At 42.5% G+C, this 25,679-nt stretch overlaps 1 protein-coding gene across 1 annotated transcript in view; it reads left to right on the top strand.

The window, feature by feature from the left end:
• Nucleotides 1–11,427, top strand: part of LOC308420333 (alcohol dehydrogenase 1-like) — a gene marked incomplete at both ends in the record, with an annotated part of 11,589 nt that extends 162 nt beyond the window's left edge. Inside the window, 8 exons of the mRNA XM_080916307.1 lie at nucleotides 2,667–2,768; nucleotides 5,422–5,560; nucleotides 6,608–6,695; nucleotides 6,821–7,040; nucleotides 7,489–7,749; nucleotides 8,841–8,976; nucleotides 10,547–10,685; nucleotides 11,403–11,427. Coding sequence (XP_080772433.1) covers nucleotides 2,667–2,768; nucleotides 5,422–5,560; nucleotides 6,608–6,695; nucleotides 6,821–7,040; nucleotides 7,489–7,749; nucleotides 8,841–8,976; nucleotides 10,547–10,685; nucleotides 11,403–11,427 — 1,110 coding nt within the window. The remainder of the gene's footprint in view (nucleotides 1–2,666; nucleotides 2,769–5,421; nucleotides 5,561–6,607; nucleotides 6,696–6,820; nucleotides 7,041–7,488; nucleotides 7,750–8,840; nucleotides 8,977–10,546; nucleotides 10,686–11,402) is intronic.
• Nucleotides 11,428–25,679: the final 14,252 nt, after the last annotated feature.

Genomic DNA, 25,679 nt, shown 5'->3' on the forward strand with positions numbered 1-25,679 from the left:
TACAAGCAATCATTTGCCAATACTGTAGAGAAATCTTTAAAATTTTGCCTACTATTTTGTCTGGAAACTTTGGAGGCTGGCATGCTATCTGCTAAGCTATGGAGGGACCTTGATCTGGAAAGGGGTCCCAGTGAAAGCGCCCCTTCTGTATATTCTTAGGAACAGGTTGACAGCATCATGGCGAACAGAAGAAACATCTGTGGACTATTAGGAAGCTGCAATTACAATGTATTAAATATTAGGAAGCTGCAGTTACAATGTATTAAATATTAGGAAGCTACAGTTACAATGTATTAAATATTAGGAAACTGCAGTTACAATGTATTAAATATTAGGAAACTGCAGTTACAATGTATTAAATATTAGAAAGCTGCAGTTACAATGTATTAAATATTGGGAAGCTGCAGTTACAATGTATTAAATATTAGGAAACTGCAGTTACAATGTATTAAATATTAGGAAACTGCAGTTACAATGTATTAAATATTAGAAAGCTGCAGTTACAATGTATTAAATATTGGGAAGCTGCAGTTACAATGTATTAAATATTGGGAAGCTGCAGTTACAATGTATTAAATATTAGGAAACTACAGTTACAATGTATTAGTCAATGAGTCTTACATGGTCAGTAAAGAACACCTGAAAATTATTCATCACATTACACAGAACATCAGCCTGTGCCCAAGCTGCTCAGTGTGGTCATCTAAACAAACAGTGCACACAGAGAATCCTGATTGAAGAACTTACCCCATAGTTAGCAATAGCAAGAGCTGGACGCCAACTTGCCTGTGTTTCCTCCCCTGTGTAACTTAGTGTTCTGTTCTGAGTTATGCATGTAATGCTTTTGAAGTAAGGAATTTCCCCCCTAAAAGTTATCTTTTGCAAATCTTTTGAGTGAAAGCAAAATTACTCTAATGATGTTGTTCCCAGACAGAAGAAGTGTTTTTCTATACCTTTAGTCGGACACCCCTGTGACACCTTTCCCTTTTCTTTATATGATAAACCCCTGTATTATCTCTTCCATTGGAGTCTTAATTTCTTGAAGGCGCAACAGATTTACTCCACTTACAATTACCGATGCAGAAGTTATACCTACACGTGGAACACATTTCAAGTTATAAAAACTAGTCTCATCGGGTATTAAGTCAGCTCATTGAAGAAGAGCCTGTTGTTAGAATACACACCAGGGGCAATAGAAACAAGCCTCCAAAGAAAAGCCTGGAAAAAAATGAGAATTTGTTCTGCAGAAACAGTGCTAATGTAAGGGGAAAAGGCAGGAAAGAATGGTAATTCATGCTGCCTTGGGACAACTCATTAAATTCTAGCTTCTCGTTACACAAGGAAATAATCTTCAGTTAAACATAAGAGTTAAGTGTTTAAAAGTTAAACTGAGAAAAACTTCAAAGAGAGACTAAGAAACATTTGTTACTATACAGATAAATTTTAAACCATAGAAACGGAGACTTCTATAAATAAACATCACAAAGCATAGGCATAATTTCATACAAAATTGATATAAGCAAAACAGCAGGGAAAAAGATGTCCTAAGGCAAGCTGACAGGGAGCAAGTTTCTCCTTTGATGTTAAAAGAAACATTTGCATTAACAAAAGAAACAAGATGCCAATAGGTCTGTAAACACAGGACCAAGCTTTGTTTGTTTGTTTGTTTGTTTGTTTCTTTTTTAATGATGTATTTATTTATTAAATATAAGTACACTGTCGCTGTCTTCATACACACTACAAGAGGGCAACAGATCTTATTACAGATGGTTGTGAGCTACCATGTGGTTGCTGGGATTTGAACTCAGGACCTCTGAAAGAGCAGTCAGTGCTCTTAACCACTGAGCCATCTCTCTAGCCCCCAAGCCTTCTTTCTACAGCTTTCTAACCATATAGAATACTCACACTGATACACTTAAAAATACTCAATGAAGATTTTAGGCTTTGTCTGCCTGTCCAGTATTTTGTTTAATGATATAGTAAGTGCTAAGTAAAATGAGATATGTGACAGTGTAGAGTATTTATTATTCTGGGGAGTACATCAAGTGTTTTAATCTTTCTGGAAAGAAATTTGGAAATCAGCATAGCACTAATAAAATCTCCATCCTTCTGAAGAAATTTTCACTTAAGGAAACAACTAACCCAGAAAAAAATGAACAAATGTGTTCACTATAATATCCTTTATAAGATAAAAGCAATAGAAACATTCTCATATCTAAGTGATTATTAAGAAAATTAGAATATACCTACATAAAGTGGTCATTGTAAACTATGACTATTAAGTTCTTCAAAGTCAAGAGAAATTCTTATACACACATCAGTGTTAGGTAATGGTTTAGTAAATACTGACTATTTTAGAAAAAAGACAAGGAAGAAGGGGGAGGAGGAGAAGAAGGAGAAAAAGGATGTAGCAAATAGCTTTATTACAAAATGTTGTCAGAACTATTTTTAAATCATTAAAAATTTTAAGTAAAAAAGTATTTTGAAAGACTTGGAGGAAATTTGTTAAATTCTCAGTAGTTTACTTCTGAAATTTTGCACTTATTTATATTTATTTATTTTTGGCTTTCTCCCTGTGACTTTCATACTTTGACAATTAATAGCAAGTGTGATCAAAAAAAAAAAGAAGTTTATTTGAAATTGCCGTCTTATTTTGTGTCTTTTAGACAATCACATGTCGGGCAGCGATTGCCTGGGCAGAAAATTCTCCTCTTTCAATTGAGGAAGTGCAAGTTGAACCACCGAAGTCTGGAGAAGTTCGTATTAAGGTATGTTTAAGTCAGCCAGCCTTCACTTCTGAAAACAAAAGGAATTAATGCCACACTTTAGAAATGTAAGACCTAGAGGAATAGCTCAGCAGTTAGGCCTCTTGCCTAAATGTCCCTGCACCTCTCAGAGTCTCTGAGGCTAGACCTTTACCACATGGACCACCAGACCAATGTTTATCCACACTATGGCACACATTAAATTCACCTGTCTATTTTAAGTTTACCAAGGAAACTCAACACTAGGTACACAAAATGCAACAACTACAAAAGGGTGAATAACTCTTGTTCATAACGGGTTCAAAGGTGTAGGGAAAGGTTCGGGATGGGGGTCAGAGGTTACAAGAGGAACGGAGGGGAAAAACACACACACAAACAAACAACATAAATTAAAGGTGTTGACAAGATTCCAGGAAGAAAAGAAAGAAGGAAGGAAGAAAGATAGGAAGAAAAGAAGGTAGGAAGAAAGGAAGGAAGGAAGGAAGGTAGATGTGCATACGTACACATGGTTAAATATGAATCTAGGAATTTTAAAATACTAAAATTATATCTTGGAGGAAGAGAGAGAGAGAGAGAGAGAGAGAGAGAGAGAGAGAGAGAGAGAGAGACAGATGAGGGATGGAAGGCAAAACAGAAAACTAAGGAACTCCCATTCAGTAAATTACTAACACCGTGGCCAGTGTGTGTGTGTATATGTGTGTGTGTGTGTGTGTGTGTGAGAGAGAGAGAGAGAGAGAGAGAGAGAGAGAGAGAGAGACGCTGAAGGCAAAATGAGTGTGACAGATGGAGCAGGGCACAGGGGCCAATCATGTCCCCTTATGCCCCACAAACCTAGAAAGCACTCAGTGCATTCTCTGTGTGGAGCCACACAACTGAGTTACAATGCTTCCTAGTTAACTGGTCGCTGCTCTTAGGCTGCCATTCTCCTAACCCATAATGACCATAAACTAGATCAGACATGCAGACTACCCCACCAGGTCAGAGACTTCGGCATCAGGAGGAAGCATTATCACATTGAGCCCTTGATAAACGTCTAAGCTAGAGACTGGATACACTTCTAGCTTATTCTTGGATCCATGGTCACAGGCAATCACATATTCTCATTTGCTGTGCACAGCAGGATCATAGGGGCATGGAGTCTCCTCCATATATAAAAAGCATGTCTAGCCTTTGGTAGCATCTTGAAGCCATTTTAACAGTGAGGACCCAAAACCTGGGTGTTTCTGGTACTTTTTTTTTTTTTTTTACTTGCCGAAGGCAGACATGGCTTTTTCCAGTATTCTAGCCACTACTTCCAGCACTGACGATGGAGACCCATTGACTGACTGCTTTTTCCTCATTCTTCTAGGACCTAGAAGACATAGGCTTTTATGGAAGTGACACTTCATTTGGAAGGTCTAATGTGTATGGCTTATGCCAACCATAGGCAAGAAATCTTAAGTAACTAAGAAGTTTTCAAACATCTCAAAGACAGTTAAACATTGCACTATTAGTTTATTTAACTTAACCTTATGGCTGGCCTAGAACTCTTTAAGTAGTTCAGGCTGGCCTTGTGCTCATAAAAAATCTGCCTGCCTCTGCCTCCCAAATGCAAAGATACCCTGGCTATACTGGAATTCACTATGTAGACCAGGCTTGTCTTAAATTCAGAAATCTACCCGCCTCTCCATCCCAAGTGCTGAGATTAAAGCTGTATGCCACCATGCCCCCAAAAGAAGCCTCAAAGAAAAATTTCAATGTCCGGGTTTTAAATTTTGAAAATTGATTTACCCAAAGCATCAAACTTCACAATATTGTACCTAAACTTCTATGTTTCTTGGTACTAGTGGTTATTATTAATATTTCCAAAAATGAAGACAAAACCTTTGTTTCAGCAACTCCTCTGGCATGGGTAATACAGACTAAATATTTAAAAGACTTAATACGAGGTCTGAGCACGAAGCCATGCGACACTGATTAAGTCATTCTAAGTCTCTGGGTCTCCCTTCCCCCATACCTAAATTTCATGCTTTTCCTGGGCAGAAATGTTGGACAGAAGTAACGCAGTGTGGGGAGATAGAAAGAAGGAGTCTTTAGACAGAAACAAAACAATGAAGGGAAAATGGCAGAAAAGGGGAGAGGTTTCTCTTTAAAGCCTGGTGCAACAGTTCAACCAAAGTGAAAATGAGTGATCGGAAGAGAAACAAAGAGCAACCGTGAGAGGAATAACGGGCGGCCAGAGTCGCCTCCTATGGAGAAGTTACTCTCAAGCAAATACCCCTAAAAATCTCTGTGCCAATCCCCAGAGTTTCTATAAGTGTTGGCGTAAGGGGGCTGTTGGGAAGTTTTGTAACACGTGATTTGGTTCAACATGGTGGACGAGACAGAGAACACAGAAGGACCATGGTCTCTACACTCAGAGTTGCAGCACAGGCGACCTCTGACCTCTGTCACACAGAGAGCTGAGGGAGGTGTGGCAGGGTCTCTGCAGGCAGTGGGGTCCCGCCTGAAAGGGATCTCTGTTTTAGGGGCAGGTTTTGTTCTAATACCTGAGTGTTGTTTTAGAGGCAATTGAAAGTAATTCGTAGCAAACAAAACAAAGCTGAACACTCAGCCACAAAGGCGGGAAGAAAAACCCATAAACCCGTTGTCTTTTGGTCATTTAATTTGTATACAGATGATCTCTTCAGGGATCTGTGGTTCTGATGACCATGTGCTGAAAGGAGAACTCGTGGTGAACTTCCCTTTAATTCCGGGTCATGAGGGAGCAGGAATTGTGGAGAGTGTCGGTGATGGAGTTCGCTCCGTGAAACCAGGTAGAAGATGGGAGACAGGATTCTTGGGATTTTTTCGGAACAGCTTGCCTACCAGGGAAATCCTGATCGGTGGAGGAGGAGGAGGGGCTCTGCCTGCGCTGCTAGGATATTCAGCAGAAAGACAAGCAGGGTTTGCCTCTCGATTCTTCTACTTGCTGAGATGTCCTGTCATCAAATTAAGCCAGTAATCAAAAGAGCCACACCGCTGTCACCTCTTTCCTGGCAAATATTTGGTGCGGAGAACAGTTCCCGGGTCTCTACCCAAAGCCAGATAAAGATTGAAACAAGAGCTGAGAACCTCTAAACAGGTCGAAAAAGCCTTAGGCTTAAGACCTCCTCCTTAGGCTTTGCTCCTCCAGAATGTTTTTAGAACAGTGCCCATTCCAAAGTTGGGAGTGTTTGATGAATGAATGAATGAATGAATGAATGAATGAATGAATGAATGAATGAATGAATGAATGTTTTAATCAGCTAGAATGGGATTGCTTGAAAGTTACAGGACAGGGTGATTGTTACGTGTCAAGAATTCTTTCCCAGTTGCATCCTAAAGGATTTTGACATTCTTCTTCTTAGCGTGCCTAAGACAATCACAGCAGCTGATGCTGCTCAGAGTTCACCATGGGTAAACCAGTGCCAGGGACCTGCTGGACGTCAGTGTGGGAGTGGGGGTCGGTGGGATAACCAGAGAGGAAGCTGTGACATGTCTGGGCTACCATAAACAGGCTACAACCAGCAAGGGCTTGAATTTTTTAAATGAAATGCAAAAGAATTTAGCCAGATTGACTCTGAGGCTGCTTCCGGGTTCTATTGTTCTATTTTCTAAGTGGGGGAGAAGCAGCCGTACAACTATGTATCCAGCAGGCACTGTGTCGTCTTTAATGATTGATAAGGATCTGGAACCAGGTAAAACGGCCTATGCTTTAAAATAGTCACCCTGGCTGCTGTCATCTGTCCATACGCATGTTTTCAAAAGAATGGGTAAAATTTTATTATATTTTTATTCCATTAATAATTTCAAATTTATTCATTTATCTCCCCCCCATACAGGAGATAAAGTCCTCACCCTCGTTATTCCACAGTGTAGAGAATGTGACCCCTGCTTGCACCCTAAAGGAAACTTCTGTGACAAACAAGAGTGAGTAGAATTGTCCCTAGCCCTTTTATCAAAATGCTCACATGACACGTGCCTAGTGGTGACCAGTTCTTTCTTCTCATCTCCTTATGCCTGTGCCTGTGCATGGGTGTCCGTCGGCATCACAGTGTTCTTCCTTGTTCTGGGGTGATGCTGGACGGGACTTCCCGGTTTTCCTGCCAAGGACAGAAGATTTATCACTCGTTCCGCACCAGCTCGTTTACAGAGTACACCGTCGTGCCCGAGATTGCAGTGGTAAAAATTGACGACGCTGCTCCTATGGATAAAGTTTGCCTCATAAGCTGTGGTTTCCCTACAGGCTATGGGGCCGCTGTTAACTCGGCCAAGGTGAGCATAGCAGGCAGGACTGTCATCGCTGCTAACATGTCTTAAGAACGAGGGAAACAGGGTTCTTATCGGGTAAACAGAAATCTAAACTTGGCATCCCTCAGAAATCTCACAATGCAGGTTTCTGTTCATCAGGGAAGCAACTGCTTCCCTTCCCCGTCCCCAATAGCAAAGTGCATCTAGTTCCTGATTGACCCAAACTGCCCATGGAGTGGCCTAGTTCAGTGGTGTGACTTCACCTCATTTCAATTCGTGTTCTCCGTGTATCACAGCTATTTGCACGCGGGGCGGCGGGTTGCGGGGAGGAAACTATGCTGAACCTCTCCAATGACCAGAGTAATATACCTAAGTTTCAGAAAGCCCAGTAGTTCTTTCCTCGATGGTTTTTTTCTTAACTGACTATGCCCAGCTTTGAAAACTAAGACAAGCACATTTTATGAGTCTGTAGGTCACCCCTGGCTCTACCTGTGTGGTTTTTGGTCTCGGAGGAGTTGGCTCAGCTATTGTTATGGGCTGCAAAGCCTCTGGTGCACGTAGAATCATCGGGGTTGACATCAACGAGCAGAAGTTTCCTCGGGCAAGAGCCTTGGGGGTCACTGACTGTCTCAACCCCAACAAGCTGGAGAAACCTGTCCAGGAGGTGGTGAAGGAGATGACAGGTGTCGGTGTTGACTTTGCCTTTGAGGCCATCGGACTGGCAGATACCATGGTGTGTTTACTGGGCACAGTGGGGGTGGGGGCATGCATAACTATAAACTCTCTGAGCCCATGTGCCCCAGATAAAAGATGGAATATAAATTCACTCCACAGCCTTATCTTATTATGCAAAACATGTACAATATGTATGAAGAGATATAAAGCTTTTATATAAAAAATTTAGACATGCAAAGCACCCTGAGATCAATAATCCATTTTTCTCAGTTCTAGTTATTTATGCCTAAATAAGAACATTATTGGATTCATATATATACATATACATGTGTATATATATATATATATATATATATATATATATATATATATATATGTTTTCTAACAGAATTTGAGAAACTGTCCAATTGCTATACCTCCATGTGACAAGATCTATGGTACAGGGATTAATGAACTAGGCGGCATCCTGGGTCATAGGTCTAAAGAAGAGAATGCATACACTCATTACATTGAAATGTGTGGCTAATTTCTTGGCCCAAGGCTGAAGGACGTTGGTGTAGGGGTGTCAGTGGGAGAAAAGAGGCGAATACAGTAAAATTTGAGGGGAAAGAGAAAAAAAAACAGAGTTAAGAAAACAAAATAAATTTTAAATATGTATGTCTATGGATCACTGGAAAATTCATTTTTTTAAGTGAAGCTTTCTTAAGTGTCATCTGTCTTTCCTGTGTTCTGTTCTGTCTTGTCTTAGCAGGAATGAACTGAGCAGTAATCACAGTAGGTAAAAGTCAGACAAACAGAACGCATGGCCTCTATGGCAGTTTGATTAAACATCCCATTTGTTCTTGTCCACCAGTGTGGCTCTGGGGGACTTAGGGATGGTAACCATCCAATGCTCAGGGCAAGCCTGCAAGAAAACAGGGAACAGGAAGTTAAATCGCCTGAGTCCCACAGGTTGCAGAGTCTGCGCCTTCTCTTTCTGGGCTGCACCGATTCTCTGAAGAGACGCCGATGACCCCAGTGATGGAGTTGAATTTGAAGTAGCGTCTACCCAAGAGAAGTTTAAAGTCCAGTGTGTCCAGGGTTCTTTCCCTTTGTGGGCAGCTGGTCCGACCACGTGAGGAGTGCCGGTGGTTTTCATTGTCTTCTCAGGCGGCTGCTTGGAACTCCTGCAACAGTAGCTATGGTGTCTGTCTGATCGTTGGGTTGGCTCCATCGGATGCAGTGTTGCCCCTTGAGGCATCCAAGATTTTGTCTGGGAAAACGCTGAAGGGCATCTGTCTGGGAGGTAGGTGGGTGAATAGAAGGGTGTGGTCACTTAGCTCCTCCCCTTAGAGGACCAGACATCTAGGGAAAACGTGTCCAAAGACTCCTGAAATGAGTGTAACATTCTTCAAATCATTTTTTTTTAATTTGAGGGAGAGTGTAGTATGATGTAAACATGTATGTGTATTCATGTGTGTGTGCAGGTTCATGTATGATTATGCATGTGTAAGGGTGTGCAAGCATGACTATATGAGTGTACATCATGTGAAGGCCAGAGTTTGATATCAGATGTCTTCCTCTGTCTTGCTTATTTTTTTGATACAGAGTCCCTTACTCTACCTGGAGTTCACCAACTGAACAAGACTAACTGGCCAATGAGTTCCTCCTGTTTTCACTTTCCTATATTAAGACTACATGCGCATGACCACCATGTCTGACCGTTTGCTCTAGGTGCTGGGGACAGGAATTCATGGACAGTGCTTTACCAACCAAGGCCTTTCCCGGAACCATCAAGTTAAATTTAATTAGCCAATAAAATAGTGGAGATGTTGAAGATTAGAATTTTTCTCCTGGAGAAATAGTTTTGTGACAGTCAGAATCATTTAATCCACATTGATTCTGCATTGATGGCTTCAAAACTTACAGCACTGTTTTAATAATAATGTCTTTTCAGTGTCCAAAGTGTCATTATATGCGCTAACTGATTTCTGAACATGTCCTTCTACAGTTCCAGAAAACTCTCTATTTCTGATCAATACTGATTAGCGGATTTGACAAATTCACACTTGCATGTCTATTCATGTATGTGGTGGTGAGTGTCCAGGCCATGGCCATGCATGTGGACAAAGAGGGCTCTCGTGCAATCTCCGTGTATGTAGACAAAGTCTACATGCCATTCCCAGGCATCTCCGTGCACATGAAGAGGGTTCCCATGCCAGACGGTTTCCATGGCAGCTCTGTGTATGCAGATAAAGAACATTCCTGCGCATCCCGTGCATGTGAGAAGAAATGGTTTTGCAGTGGTAACCCCAGTGTGGGTTAATAAGGTTAAAGGATTGCTCGTCAACTCGGGAATCTGTACATTGACCCAGATTTTATTTAAAAGATGACTAAGTAACAGAACTGTCAATAGTAACCACATTTAAACAATGGCTGTCACACAGTGCCTTCGCCGGCACAAATAATTTCTCTTTCATGTTCAGTTATAAAAATAGGTATTTTACCCACCTATTATGATTTGCTGATTTCTATTTTATTTTTTACTCTTTTGGTTGGTGAATACTTCTTATTGTTTTTTTATTATATTTATTTTATTATTTCTTGTGTGTTTGAGTTGTGTGTGTGTTTGTTTGTGTGTGTGTGTGTGTGTGTGTGTGTGTGCCAGGACACACACAAGGAGGTCAGAGGATGACTTGCTGGAGTCGTTTCTCTCCTTCTAGCACAAGGGTCCCAAAGACCTAATTCAGGTTGTCATGTTTCTACACAAATGCCATCACCCACTGAGCCATCTCACCAGCCTGGTTGGTCTTGGGTCAAATAACCAATAGTATATTAATAATATATGAAAACTAATAAACTTCTTTGTTTTACAGATTATAAAACCCGAGACTGCATTCCCCAAATAGTGACTGATTATCTCCAAAATAAGATTAATATAGATCCTTTAGTGACTCATCAGCTGCCTTTTAGCCAACTCCATGAAGCCTTGGAGCTGTATCATTCAGGAAAAGCGTGAGTTTTGCTTGATGATGATGTTCTACATTCTGAGAAATACTAGTCAAATATTTCTTTGTGGTTTTGGAGGGGGCAGGGTATCTACTCGAACCCTTAGTATCTTTTACACACATCTTTTACAACCACAATGCCTTGAATGTGCTTTTGTGGTTTCACTTTGAAGCAAGTTTCCATCCAGTTCATCATGCTTCTCCCCCAACACTGCCTGCATACTTCATTTGCTTCATTTTTGATGAAAAACTTCACATTTGCCCTATTTTTCTTTGTCAAATTTTCACTGACTATGTCAACCCATTTAAATCAAGAACAAAGATCCAGGCAAACTCACCTGAAGTTTTCAAATTATTATGGTGTTTAGGCAAAGGCATCCTGCAGGCAGTAGGCATATTGCAAGAGGAATGGAACCAAAGAAAGCCATCTTTTTCTTTCTGGTCCAGACATTAGGCAAGACGCTAAAGAAGCAGGATATTGATGAGAAGCTGCAGTGAGGCCCTGGGCTCTTCTGTGGTTGTGAAAAGGTGCTAGGAGAGGGTGCCTTCTAATCCTGTGGTGTTGGATTCCAATCCAGACCCTATTCAGATGCTAATGTTTCACTTTGGTGAATTGGGGACTCAGGGTGGGAACACATGGGCATTGAGAGTCCTTAGGGTGCTGCCCACAATCGCTCTGCTGAACTACTTCCAGGCATCTCATGATCACGCTTTTCTATTTCAGCATCCGCTGTGTTCTGCTCTTCTGAGACCTCGGTGAGAAAGAGCTCCGAATCAACCTGAAGGGCTTTCCAAGCCCAAGAGCAACCGGAAGGGCTTCCCTTCCTTCCTGTTTCACTTCCCTGATTGTTCCTGAGCAGCAGGAAGAGACAGAAATCGAGGACTTCTAGACTATACTGATAATAAAATAAGTTGGAAGAATGGGTGTTGTGTAACTCACCTTAAAAAGAAATAATGGCATTTTGTTCATGATAGTATTGATCGTGTTCACAACCCAACCGGTCTCTGCCATAAGTACATGAACGCAGTTCTCGCATCCCATATTCTAGGAGCCTGCATAGGTGCAAACTCCCCAGCTTATTTCGCCCCACTCTTGAGTTGACCTGGTGACATCATGGCTTTTCCAAAGTGCTGTGGTGCCATCATTAGTGAGAGGCACTCTCAGAGGCAGTGAGCCATCTCCTGTCCTTCAGCGTTTGCACCAACCATTGCTTTTATTCACAAAGTCATCAAACATAGCTCCCAGCTGCCTATTTGGGAAATTCTAAACCTTGCAGTTTAGGGAGAAGGTAGAGGATCTTCTCAGCAGAACAGCCCATCTCTAGCACTCTCCACTACCCCCCCCATTTCTCTCAAGCCCTTCCTCCTCGCCAAAACCAGTGTGGTCATCTCATTTGAAATTAAGAGACTTAGAAGAAAGAGAATGAGGCTTAGCTCTTCTTTATTTAAAAAAAACTTTTTATTGATTCTCTGTGAGTTTTATATCTTGTACCCCAATCCCATCCATCTCTCTGCCGCTCTGCCCTTGCAACCTCCCCTGCAAAAGAAAACACACACACACACACACACACACACACACACACACACACAGCATAAAATAAACATCTCACATCTCATTGTAGAAGTTATAGTGTGTCACCCTGTGTCCCACAGTGTATCCCTCTGTCCACACATCTATACGTGCAAATGTCCATTGCAATGAGTCATTGGTCCGGCTTTTATGGCATCAATATTGGATCCTCGCCAGGACAGTGTCATGGAGCTCCTGCAACTTTAAATCAGCAGGACTGCCCCCTTTATGAATCCCAGCCATTGACAGATAACATAGATTTGGGGGTGAGCCAACTCAGAGCCCTAGATCTGGGCCTGGGCGGTAGCTGGGCTGCTCAACGTGACAGCTCTCCTTCCTTACACCACCAGGGTAAACTCTCCAGCACTTCTCTGGCTAGGACCTCCAGTGCCACCCTTGGGCAGAGGCAGGGTCAGCTCTCCTGCCATCATGCCCTGGGGGCCTGCTCACCTACACCCCTGCTTCCAGAGCCAGCTTCACTGTGCTGCCCAGTCAAGGTATAAGGCCACTTTTGAGGGGCGGGGCCACCTCTACTGCTCTCACACGTGGGGACTGGCTCGCCCATGCCTTTGCCATCCACCATGCTGTGTTGCCCCAGTGGGTGCTTAGCTCCTCTTACTCATGACTTTTCCCTCGTACTGTCTACCTCTACCTTCACTCACTAACCGTCACCTATAGATTTTTAAACACAAGTCCATGAGGAAATGTCCTCTTACATTTTTTTCTTCCCTCTGCTGAAACCCTTCTAGTTTTGATTTGGAATCCACCATTCTGTAGATACAGGGAACTACGTGTAGGGTTGCACTTTATGTTTAAAAATGCATTTCTTATGTTTTTAAATTCAGTTTAAAAAAAACTAAGAAGTTCTTTTAAAAGAGACATCAAAACATGTTCCTAATTTTATATCTATGTTTTTGTAAACATTTGTTTAAAAACTTGATGACAAATATGATTTAAAAACAGTGAAGGGAAAAAAACAGTGAAGGGAAATGTTGGTAATATATATATATATATATATAATATATATGATATTTATGTCATATATATATAATGGTAATAGGTAAATACCTTAATGTATAAAATGTTTATAAATTAATAAATACATAATAAATACCTCAGTAGAAAATTACCTATGTCAGACGCAGGTATCTTGCCAAGTAAAAAATACTTGATAATGAGCCATTGAGATGGCTCAGTGGGTAAATGTGTTTCTGAGTGAACTAGTGACCCAGATTCAGCCTCTGGGACCCATGGAAAAGTAGAATAAGAAATCTGAGTTCACCCAGTTACTCCTTGCAGTGGTAGATTCATGCTCACACGTGACATCCTGCATCGAGTGTGCTCCCACACACATAACGAAAGTGATCATTTCATAGAAAAAAAGGGGATACCCAATAAAATAATGACATGGTTGTTTGTACATCGGGTTGGCAAACCACAAAACTAATGACACTGGTACTTATCAAAGTGTAGGAAAAATATGAGGACATTTGTATCTCTATTGAGGAACAAGTTAGCATAATATATCAGAAGTCTTGAGCGCCCCCAACCCAGCTACTCTTGTTTTGTCATACTAACCCCTCATCAATACACCTTAGATCATCCAGACAGAAACTGTTAAAGATTGACTCTGACACATTGGGTGGTTTTATAAACAGAACATTTAATTTGTTATGAGACTCGGTTGGTCACAGATGCAAAAAGTTTTTTTTGTTTTTTTTTGTTTTTTGTTTTTTTTTTTTTTTTTTTTTTTTTTAAGAGACAGGTGCAAGAGGAAAGAGAAAAACCTGAAGAGAATAAAATTTGGGACCAATGAAAGGGATTTGCTCGTTGGTGGGGGTAGACAAACCAATCAGCTGGCAGTTAGCTAGGGGGTCAGTGAGAATGTTCTGCCTTTGCGCAAAGAAACCAGTTTCATCCGATGAGCTCTCCAGAAGAGCTAAAAGCTTTGCCATGGAGCTGTGTGATCCTATGTGATCCTATGTGATCCTATGTGATCCTATGTGATCCAGTATCCCTATGTGATTTCTGCCAATTTTCTACCAAAGACCACTCTGTAGAGCTCGTTATATCTTCACAGTCCTAAGAAGCTCTCACTGGGTGGATTCAAATTTCTCAAGTATCCTCATCTCCAGAAGATGCCTCCAGCCATTGGGGTGTCTTTGAGAGCAAGGGAGCCTTTCTCAATTCCTGTGCTTTGCTTGGGGGGTCTTAGGGCCCTGAAAAGTCAACGGCCACCAAAGCCACCCCAACCTAGTGGTGTTTTGATTCTTGTTTCTCAAATACAAAGAATAAAACCAGTGGATGGCAGAAGGTAAGTTTTAGAGGGAGAAAGTATGTTATTACAGAAAGTGGAAGAGAACGCAAGCAGGGATCCTGTTCGTGGTGGGCAGGGAGAGGGTCCCTGGGAGTGGGATGCCATTGGGGGACATGATCTTGAAATTAACACAGTTTTTCTGGATGGAGGGTGACATGTGAAGGTAGGGCAGCTGATTCAAGGTGCCCAGGTGCCTCAGTTCCAGCTATGTCCTCACCATGGTTCCCATAAAAGGGTGCTTCCTCAGGGGAAAAAGATATGGGACAAACTGAACATCTCTTTCTGACATCTCCAGACTCTGGCCATGGCAGAACCAGAGACATTCAGGCTGAAATATCTTTGCTTTCTGCCAAGGGCCAGAATGCTAACATCCAAGAACATTTTCAAATTAGTCAAGAAAGAAAAGTGTCCAGTTTTTTCTATTATCCTGGTTTAGTATTTCTATTTCTGTCTATCTCCTGCTTTCATCAGTCCCAACCCTGAAGAGATAATGCTAACTGCTACTAGGAAATTAGTGGGAAAACTGGTTTCTACAGGCCAGGTAGGGTTGTTGGGTGTGTCTGTTGGTACACCTCTCTGGTGGACTTATCTGAGAGTGCCCAGAATGCGTCCTTGGCCTTATTTGCATAACTGTCAAGAAAAGGATGTGGAAAAAGTCTTTGGTTCCTGGATAGATGTTGAGAGAAACAATAAAGCAATAGGGGTGTGAGGATGCTGGGTGAGTGTGAGGATGCTGAGTGAGTGTGAGGGTGCTGGGTGAGTGTGAGGGTGCTGAGTGAGTGTGAGGGTGCTGAGTGAGTGTGAGGATGCTGGGTGAGTGTGAGGGTGCTGAGTGAGTGTGAGGATGCTGAGTGAGTGTGAAGATGCTGGGTGAGTGTGAGGGTGCTGAGTGAGTGTGAGGATGCTGGGTGAGTGTGAGAATGCTGGGTGAGTGTGAGGGTGCTGAGTGAGTGTGAGGGTACTGGGTGAGTGTGAGGGTGCTGAGTGAGTGTGAGGATGCTGAGTGTGAGGATGCTGGGTGAGTGTGAGGATGCTGGGTGAGTGTGAAAATGCTGGGTGAGTGTGAGGATGCTGGGTGAGTGTGAGGATGCTGAGTGTGAGGATGCTGAGTGTGAGGATGCTGAGTGAGTGTGAGGATGCTGAGTGTGAGGGTGCTGAGTGAGTGTGAGGATGCTGAGTGTGAGGATGCTGAGTGAGTGTGAGGGTGCTGGGTGAGTGTGAGGGTGCTGAGTGTGAGGATGCTGGGTGAGTGTGAGGGTGCTGGGTGAGTGTGAGGGTGCTGAGTGTGAGGGTGCTGAGTGAGTGTGAGGGTGCTGGGTGAGTGTGAGGATGCTGGGTGAGTGTGAGAATGCTGGGTGAGTGTGAGGGTGCTGAGTGAGTGTGAGGATGCTGAGTGAGTGTGAAGATGCTGGGTGAGTGTGAGGGTGCTGAGTGAGTGTGAGGATGCTGGGTGAGTGTGAGGATGCTGGGTGAGTGTGAGGGTGCTGAGTGAGTGTGAGGATGCTGGGTGAGTGTGAGGGTGCTGAGTGAGTGTGAGGATGCTGAGTGTGAGGATGCTGGGTGAGTGTGAGGATGCTGGGTGAGTGTGAGGATGCTGGGTGAGTGTGAGGATGCTGGGTGAGTGTGAGGATGCTGAGTGTGAGGATGCTGAGTGTGAGGATGCTGAGTGAGTGTGAGGATGCTGAGTGTGAGGATGCTGAGTGAGTGTGAGGATGCTGAGTGTGAGGATGCTGAGTGAGTGTGAGGGTGCTGGGTGAGTGTGAGGGTGCTGAGTGTGAGGATGCTGGGTGAGTGTGAGGGTGCTGGGTGAGTGTGAGGATGCTGGGTGAGTGTGAGGATGCTGGGTGAGTGTGAGGATGCTGGGTGAGTGTGAGGATGCTGAGTGTGAGGATGCTGAGTGTGAGGATGCTGAGTGAGTGTGAGGATGCTGAGTGTGAGGATGCTGAGTGAGTGTGAGGATGCTGAGTGTGAGGATGCTGAGTGAGTGTGAGGGTGCTGGGTGAGTGTGAGGGTGCTGGGTGAGTGTGAGGGTGCTGAGTGTGAGGGTGCTGTGTGAGTGTGAGGGTGCTGAGTGAGTGTGAGGGTGCTGGGTGAGTGTGAGGATGCTGGGTGAGTGTGAGGATGCTGAGTGAGTGTGAGGATGCTGGGTGAGTGTGAGGATGCTGAGTGTGAGGATGCTGGGTGGTTCTTGTAGTCCCCACTCTTGTAGATATTTGGGATTAGGGGATGACTAAGGAAACCCACAGAGGAGTGTGAAGATGATGATCCGTCAGACTGTGGACTGAGTGTGAAATAGGAGGAATAATATGAAGTTAAAACAGCAGGTAAGAAAGTTCACAAGGTCCAAAGATTAACAGACTGACTATTAAGATTATGATAGTAATAATATCTATCTCTCCCTTCCACCACAGAGAGCTGGATTATTCCTACAGCTGTTCACCACTAGCAAGATGTCTGACATGGACTGAAAGGTTCCGTGGATCTTGTAAAGTAGATAAAACATTAACAGAATTACCAGGAACATGTGTGTGTGTGTGTGTGTGTGTGTGTGTGTGTGTGTGTGTGTGTGTGTAACCAGCATTCCAGTTTGATGATAGTACAATGTCTCCTGGGCTGCTGTTGGGATATCTCAAGCCATGCAAATTGTACGATTGTCTTTCTCATCATCTGAAATTCAGAATTAATTAATTGTCACTAGGAAACACTATAAGGGGAAAGAACTTAATACACAAAAGGCTGTTATGTGCAACATAACTGAGATGCTAAAACACGGTGTTCTGTATAAATTTCTAATGTCTTCTGACTCAAAAATCAAATGTTGTAGGATAATCCAAATTCTTCACCTTACTTCAGTATGCAGGTATGCCATCTCTCCTTGGTTTGGTTTGGTTTTCACTTCCAAATATTTACACTGAAAATGTTGCTGTTTTTTTATAAGTATATTCCTCTGCCTTCAGCCCCCAACCAAAAACCCATGGAAACCACTTTAATGAATAATAAAGTTTTAATGAATAGTAAATTCACCTATCTTATTTGCTATTCAAATGAAAGCAATGATCATGAATTCAGCTTCCAGTGGGCGATAATAATTAATTGCCTAAAAAAATATTAAAGAATCTATACAAGACAACCCATCTTTTTCTTCTTCTATACTGGAGGGAGTAATCAAGGGAGAGAGGGGCAGAGAGTAGTGTCCAGAAAGCCTTACACACAAAGGCTGAAAATTAGCCCATGAGATATGCTTCTTTGCAAAGAGGAAGCCTGGAAATCAAGAGCTAAGGCTGACTAGACTTGGCTGGAGTCACGGGGCGGGTGCAAAGGACTCATTGCATTGACCTGGAGCTTGTTACATTAGAATCCACATTTGGGAGGATTTAAAATGTTAATGAGGGACAAGTTGCAAGACATCAGGTATAGAACTAACTAGTCACGACAGCTACAGCACATAGGACATGCTGATGAGACGTCATCCGTGCTAATAAGCTGCAAACCTCCTGCTGCGAGTCGGAGGGAAAGCCCTGCATTCGTGCGGCACGGTGCCGGTTTTCACTCTGGCCTCTCGTTCCCTTGGAAATGTATGTTTTCCTAATAAGCTTCCATTTCTGCTTCTATCCACAGGTCTCTCTGCTCAGCTCCGTATTCTGGGACACAAGATCATGAAACCCCTTCAGAGGTGCCCACAAAAGAACCCCAACAGCTGCCCATGTCAATTCGTGAACCAGACGGATGGTTAGGTTTTAGTTTTCTAATCTCTTAAACTTTCAGCTCATTCTGGGCTGCCCGAGAGAGTAGTCAGTCCAAATTGTGAACAAAGTCAGACTACACACACGCACATGGTTGGTCCGCACAAGTGGACCGGCCCTTGAAGACTCTGGTGATTAATCTGAGCGTGAGTCAAGATCAGGTGATGCCCCATATACAATAAAAAACACTTTTGCATCCAAAAGCACGCTGTAAAATCACACCTGCCCACATGCCACAGCAGGTCCTCAAAGACTACCAACCTCAAAGAAGCAAGGAATGCTTTCTTTTGGGCTCTGTCCTAAGGTGCCTGCCTTCCTCCTCAGCCTCTCCCTTCCTCTTTTTCCTTTTCCTTTGTTTTTTACCCCCCTCAAGAGGATGACCGGCTTGGGCACAAAAAAAGAAGGTGGCTATCTGGGTTCTCACTGCTGCTCAGAAGCCAAGGGCTCAGGCCTCAGCCTCTGGGCAGCACTGCAGGAGAATCGGGCGTCTCAAGAGGTCATCAGGATGACTGGATCTCCGCGGTGGTCCCCGATCTAGGGCAGTTGCGGCTGCTGGCTCTAGCAGGCACTGCCTTCAGCCAGGGCTCCCCTGATTGCGGAGATCCGCTCACTGCTGCACATTCTCAGCCCTCCTCCTTGACTTGGCTGGAGACCTCCCCACCGTGTCGAGTCCCTTCGCTTATTTCCGGTTGCCATATCATTACTGCTCATTTAGTAGACGGTCCACTCCTGGGGATATACATTGAGTCTAGCAGTTAGCAAGGCATTCCTTCCGACAGGAGGTTCAAGAAAAATAAAATAACCCAATTATTTGTTCTGTTAATTTGTTCTTTGGGGCAGCCGGGAAAAGAACAGAGCCCCGTTCGTTCAGGACATTTTCAGAGCCTCATGGGCGAAGCCTTCCGAGATGACTTAGGAAATAGTCTCAGAACATGCCCATAATAGGGATTTGTTTCTCAGTCTCAAAACGTTGTCATGGGACATGTTGCCTAGAGAAATGAACAGTATGTCTCACCCTCCTGTAGGACACACTCAGTTCTCCAGAGACATTTGTAGCGTGATGAATTTTGGTGTTGCCCCAATACATCAGGTATTCTGGGGGGCCTCTGTACATAGATGAGAAGGTTGTCTTCTGCATGCCAGAGGTCCTCGGGTTCTTGTCAATCCCCAAGGAAATTCAGTCCCTAGCTCCCTGCTGCAGTGTAGCCTCAGGAACTAGACTGTGTTTGATTTCCAGAAAACGGTGAATCCATTCTGCCAGTAGGCTGGAGGTCAGAGTTTGGTCAAAGGATGAAAGACCCAAAATTTGGTCTTGCCTATTCATTACCTTAAGAAAAAAAAAAGAATATGGGAAGAAGCTAGGAGACATACGACTGGATCGTTTATTCAGAACCCCATAATTTGCTGAGAGCACAGATTCTGTTAGAATAGGAGCTTGGGGTTACAACACTCCAGTGGGGTCCAGTGATAGATAGAGTGTGATCATCAGCCACCCCCAGAGATGAGATCAAAGAGGTTATGCAAGAAAGCGAGAGAAACCCTGCCCTATTTCTCAACAGGATATTTAAGGACATTAAAATTTTAAGGTTATCTCAGCTGGTGCCACTAGGGCTTTAACTCTTGAACAGGGAAAGATTCTGAACAGCAAGCTTTGCCTCTTTATATATATATATATATATATATATATATATATATATATATATGTGTGTGTGTGTGTGTGTGTGTGTGTGTGTGTGTGTATGTATGTATGTATGTATGTATGTATGTATGTATGTATGTATATTGCTTAGGGCCTTTCTTATATCTCAAATATATACAAATATAAGCTTCTGTTTTCTTCTTGCTAAATACGATTTAAAAATTTTAAAATCATACTTTATATATTACACTACAAATTTTATATTTAACACTATATTAGAATGAATTTACGTGCTTTTAAACAGAAAAAAAAGGTGGAATTTCTTATCTAATGTAACTGAGTCAAGTGTAAGAAACAAGTGACTCCTAATTATCCCTCCATTAGAAGGAACCATCTCAGAATCATTTGACAGTCAGCCTCTCATTACTGTACTGTGAAGTGAGAACCGCCCCCAACTTCCTTCAAGGGCAAACTTTGAACTTTGCAAGGAGAATCCTTTCTTGACACAACTTCCTATATAATATCGTTAGGTAATTGTTTTACTGGCATCCTAGGCTCCTACAAATTGCAATTAAAACTGTGGTGAGAATGCATTACCACTGTGTGAGAAATGTGAGGGCTTCAGCCTTGCCTTAGTGGGTTTTCCTTTGTTGTATTTGGACGTCATCTCTTGGAGGACTGCTCTTCTCTGAAGGGCAACTGAAGGGAAAGAAGGTCAGGATGAAGGGGAGCTGGGAGGAGTGGCAGGAGAGGAAACTGTGGTCTGTATGTGTCCTATGAGAGAAGATTCTATTTTCAATAAAAAGAGAAGAAGAAGAAAAACAAAACATGTTTGTAGGTGTTTGCAACTTGTCAATCACTACACTGTGTGGAGAAATGCAGAGTCCAATTCTCCCAACAGGAGAAAAAGAGTCCTAAGAGTAGGAAAAAGTCAGAGACACACCCAGTCCCACAGTCAGGAGCCTCACAAAAACACCAAGCTAACAGCCACCACACACATGAAGAGGACCTGGTGCAGAACCGTGCAGGCCCCACGCATGCCGCTTCAGCCTCCCAGAGCCCATATGTGCCCTCTTTAGTTGATTCCGTGGACATGTCCTCCTGGTGTCTTCCATCCCCTCTGACTCCTACTCTCTTTCCTTTCCCTTTGCTGAGGGCTTCCTGATCTCCAAGGTGAATTTAGACTCTGTCCAAATAATGTCTCTCTGTGAGTCTCTGAATTAGGCTCCAATCTGCTCCCAGAGGAAGCTTCCCATGTAATGACTAGATAAGGAATTGATCTATGAGTTTAGCAGAATATCATTAGCAAGCATTTCATTGGTTTTTCTCTCTAAAGACTAGTTATGTTTGGTTCTAAGCTAGGACTCTGGGCTATCCAGTCTCCAGATCCTGGATATCTTAGCAGTGTCAGACATGGGTTCGTTCTCATGGTGTGGTCCTCAAGTTAAACCAGACATTGGCTAGCCATTCTGACAAGCTCAGTGCCAACATTGCCCTGGTACATCTTGCAAGCAGGGCAGGTTGAAGGTCAAAGGTTTTGTGGCTGGGATGATGTAGACATTTCTCTTTAAGCAGCCTGCAGTGTACCTTCCCCCACGAAAACACTAGAACATAGGGGTGAAGGCTCTGTTCAGACACAAAGTTCAACCTTTCCGTGTTCAATGAGCTGTGTGGATGCTGTCCTCAGGAATGGGGCCCTGCTGTCAGTTTGTGGAGAGCAACCCCTGTCCTAGCACCAGCTTTGGTTGTTTGGTCTCTCCCTTGCCAACAAACTCATATGAATGCAACCCAGTCCCGCCACTAGGAGCTTTGCTTGGTTCCAAGAGGTGGCTAGTTCAGGCACTGTATCTGCCATTACTAGGAGTCCTCACTAGGGTCATCCTCACAGATTCCAGGAAGCTTCCATTGCATTAGGTTTCCACACTGCCCCCCATATGGCCCCCAGTTCCAGTCTTCTCTCCTCACACTTTCTTTTTCATTCCATCCCCCCACTACCTAATCCCCTCCCATCCCCCACCCCCATTCCACCCATAAAATCTATTCTATTTCCCTTTCCCCAGAAGACCCATGTGTTCTGGCTAGAGTACTCTTCTTTACCTCACATCTCAGGGCTCTGTGAACTGTAGCTTGGTCCTCACTTACTTAATAGCTAATATCCATTTATAAGCGAATGCAACCACATTTGTCTTTCTGGCTCTAGGTTACCTCACTGGGGATAAGTGTTTTTCTAGTTCTGTCCATTTGCCTGTAAATTCCAGGATGTCATTTTATTTGTTCCCAGTGTTCTAGTTATTATGAATAAATCCACAATGAACATAGTTGAGCAAGTGTCCTTGTGGTAGGATAGGCGTGTATCCTTTGGTATATGTCCAAGAGTGCTGTAGTTGAGTCTTGAAGTAGAGTGATTTTCAAGTTTCGGAAGAACTGCCATATGGATTTCCATAGTGGCTGTATGCTGCCATAAATATACAAATCTACATTCCTAACGACGATGGCGGACTGTTCCCCTTGCTCCACCTCCTCACCAGCATAACCTGTTACTTGCATTATTGATCTTAGCCATTCTGATGGGTGTAAAACGGAATCTCAAAGTTTTTGATTTGCATTTTCCTGATGGCTACAGGTGTTGAACATTTCTTCAAGTGTTTCTCAGACATTTGAAAGTCCTTTACTGAGAATTCTGTTTAGTTCTGTATCCCATTTTAAAAATGGATTATTTGGGGTTTTTAATATCTAGCTTATTGGTATTAAATTCTTGATAATAAACTACTTGATAATCAAATTTCTCAATAATAAATTTTTTTATATTTTGGATATTAGCCCTCTACTGGGTATGGAATTGATAAAAATCTTTTCCCATTCTGTAGGCTGTGGTTTGTCCTAATTGACAGTGTCCTTTGCCTGGTACAAGCTTTTCAGTTTTATGAGGTTTTATTAATTTTTTATTTTAGTGCTTACGCTTCCGAAAGTCTTTTCCTGTGCCAGTGAGTTCAAGACTGTTTCTCATTTTCTCTTCTATTAAGTTTAGTGTATCTGGTTTTATGGTGAGGTCTTTGATTCACTTATACTTGAACTTTGTGAAGGGTATTAGGTATAATTCTATTTGCATTCTTATACACGCAGATATCCAATTTGACCAGCACCATTTGTGGAAGAAGCTGTCTTTCTTCCAGTGTGTATTTCTGTATATATATGTATATATACAGGTATCTATAGGGATGTAGATTTATTCTTGGTCTTTAGTTAAATTCCACTAATCAAAGTGCCTGTTTTTATGCCAATACCACGCTGGTTTTGTTCTCTAGCTCTGTGGTACAACCTGAAGCAGGGATGGTGAAAACTCCAGCAGTTCCGCTATTGTTTAAGGTTTTGTTTGTTTGTTTTTGTTTTTAGCTATCCTGGCCTTTTTTTTCCCTTCCATATCAAAGTGAGAATTCGACTTTCAAGTAAACATGTTTTTTATACCAGAAAAAAAGGGTTAACTACAGAATATCTAGGGAAATGAGGTCTCGAATCTGCACAAAAAAAAAAAAAAAAAAAAAAAAAAAAAAAAACTGAGTTAAGACCCCTTTAGTCTCATGTTGCTTCTTTTTAATAGTGTTTGTTCACTGTACATAATTATGGGTTTCACTGTGACATGTATATGACATATTTTGATATGATTCATTCCCATTACCCTCCATGACTTCCTTCTCACTCCCACTGGCTGTCTTCCTCTTCACATGCTTTTAACATTCTTTCTTTTGGCCGAAATTCTATAATAAGATTATTTCACTTAATGTGATGATCTCCAATTCTATATATTTTCCTTCAAATGACATAATTTCATTTTTCTTAATCCCATAATAGTAGATAGATAGAGAGATAGATAGATTATAGATAGATTGATAGATAGATAGATAGCAGTAGATAGATTGGATAATGTAATAGATAAATGGAATACGATATATAAGAGATAATAGGTATAGATGAGTTTGATAGATAAACAGATGATAAATATATATTAGATAAATAGGTTGTGATAGAAAATAACAGCCAGAGAGACAGACAGACAGACAGACAGACAGACAGACAAAAGCAAATGTAGAGGATAGATTTCACACTTTCTCTGTCCATCCATCTGTGGTGGGCACCTTGGCTGACTCCATATCCAGAGTACTGTGCACAGAGCCTCTGTAAACGTGGGTGGGCCACACTCCTAGTCCCTTGAGTATATATCCAGGAGCAGGATTGTCACATTACTTGACTGCTCTTGTTCCAGTTTTTTTTAAGCCCCTTCATAATGATTTCCATAGTGAGTACACTGATTTACATTCCTACCAACAGTGTGTAATTGTAGAGCATCCTTGCTGCGGTTAGCATGGGACTGGTCTTCTCGGTGAGAGCCACTCTGGCTGAGGTAAGATGAAATCTTGTTGAAATTTTGATTCACATTCCTTGGCAATTGAAGATAATAGACATTTACTCATGTATTTAGTGGTCATTTGAATAACTTTTCTTTCATAATTCATCTGCTCATTTATGTATTGATTATTTGAGTATTTAATTTTTAGTTCTTTGTATTTTGTAAATAGTTATCCCTGTCAGCATAGGATTTTCTCACATTTAACATGTCAGGTTTTTATACTGGACAAGTCTCCAACTCCTTCTAGACTCCACCTTGGTCTCTTACAATCTCATTCAATTCTGACACAAACTACCTAAAGTTAAACCCATAGCCCACAGCTCAGTTCCATGAGACTGCCTCCCATGTCAGATGCCAGTCAAGGGCAGTAGATGGCCAAGTTCCTCATGCCCTTGACATTGGGTGGTCAGCTGTTTCAATGACCTTTCCTCAGTTCTAATACTTTGCTGTGCTAGCTCACAGAACTTAGAGAACAGCTTCGGGTTAATTAGAAAGGATGTTTAAAAGATAGGAAATAAACTGAAGGATTTAGGGCAAGGTCCAAGTAGCTCCTGGAAACAGGGGACTCTGACCTTGTTAATTAAAGCATGCACCCCACCCCTCCCAGAACCTGGGTGTGCTCACCAACCTACAAGGTATCCAGACCCACAGTTCCCATGACATAAGCATGCTGGGAACATAACGGGTTCTTCAACCCTCTCCTCTCCCTAGAAGATAGTAGGTGAAACTGAGCATTTCAAGTCCCTAGTCATGGCACGGTTTCTGGTGACCAGCTGTCCTGCTGAGGCTATCAGGAGTCCTACTGAGCTGCCTCCTTGGAACAAGTTCTTCTTATGTTAAGCACCATATCTGTGGGGTCATACTTAATTGCATTCCTTGCCTCTGGAATCAGTAAAAGAGGCTTCACGGGACTCAGCAAATGCAACCATAAGCAGCCTCGCTGCAAATATAGGTTAGCCTTCCGGTGGCAAACCAGCTCAAAGAAGGCAGTTCGGAATGGAAGTTCAGGAGCCGTCGGCAGAGTAAGACAAGACTTCAGGTGTGTTGATCACTGCTGAAACCCATGCTTCCGGGAACCAATGGCCACCTGCTACTCTTAGAGACTAGCTTTTATTTTCCCGTTAAATTGATTCAAATGTGGATGGGTCATGTCACACGTGTGCCAGGAGGGAAGGAAAAACATTACTGACAAAACGGTACTGGCTGAGGAGAGTAAGACAGATTCTCAAGAAGGGACATTGGCCGTTTGAAAGCTCAAGATGAAGCCTGGCCAGCAACATTAATGGAGGTTGCACGAGATTTATACGGTGAATCAAATGGAGGACAT

Source organism: Micromys minutus, assembly GCF_963924665.1.
Source record: "Micromys minutus genome assembly, chromosome: 4".
In the NCBI taxonomy this organism is placed as follows: Eukaryota; Metazoa; Chordata; class Mammalia; order Rodentia; family Muridae; genus Micromys; species Micromys minutus.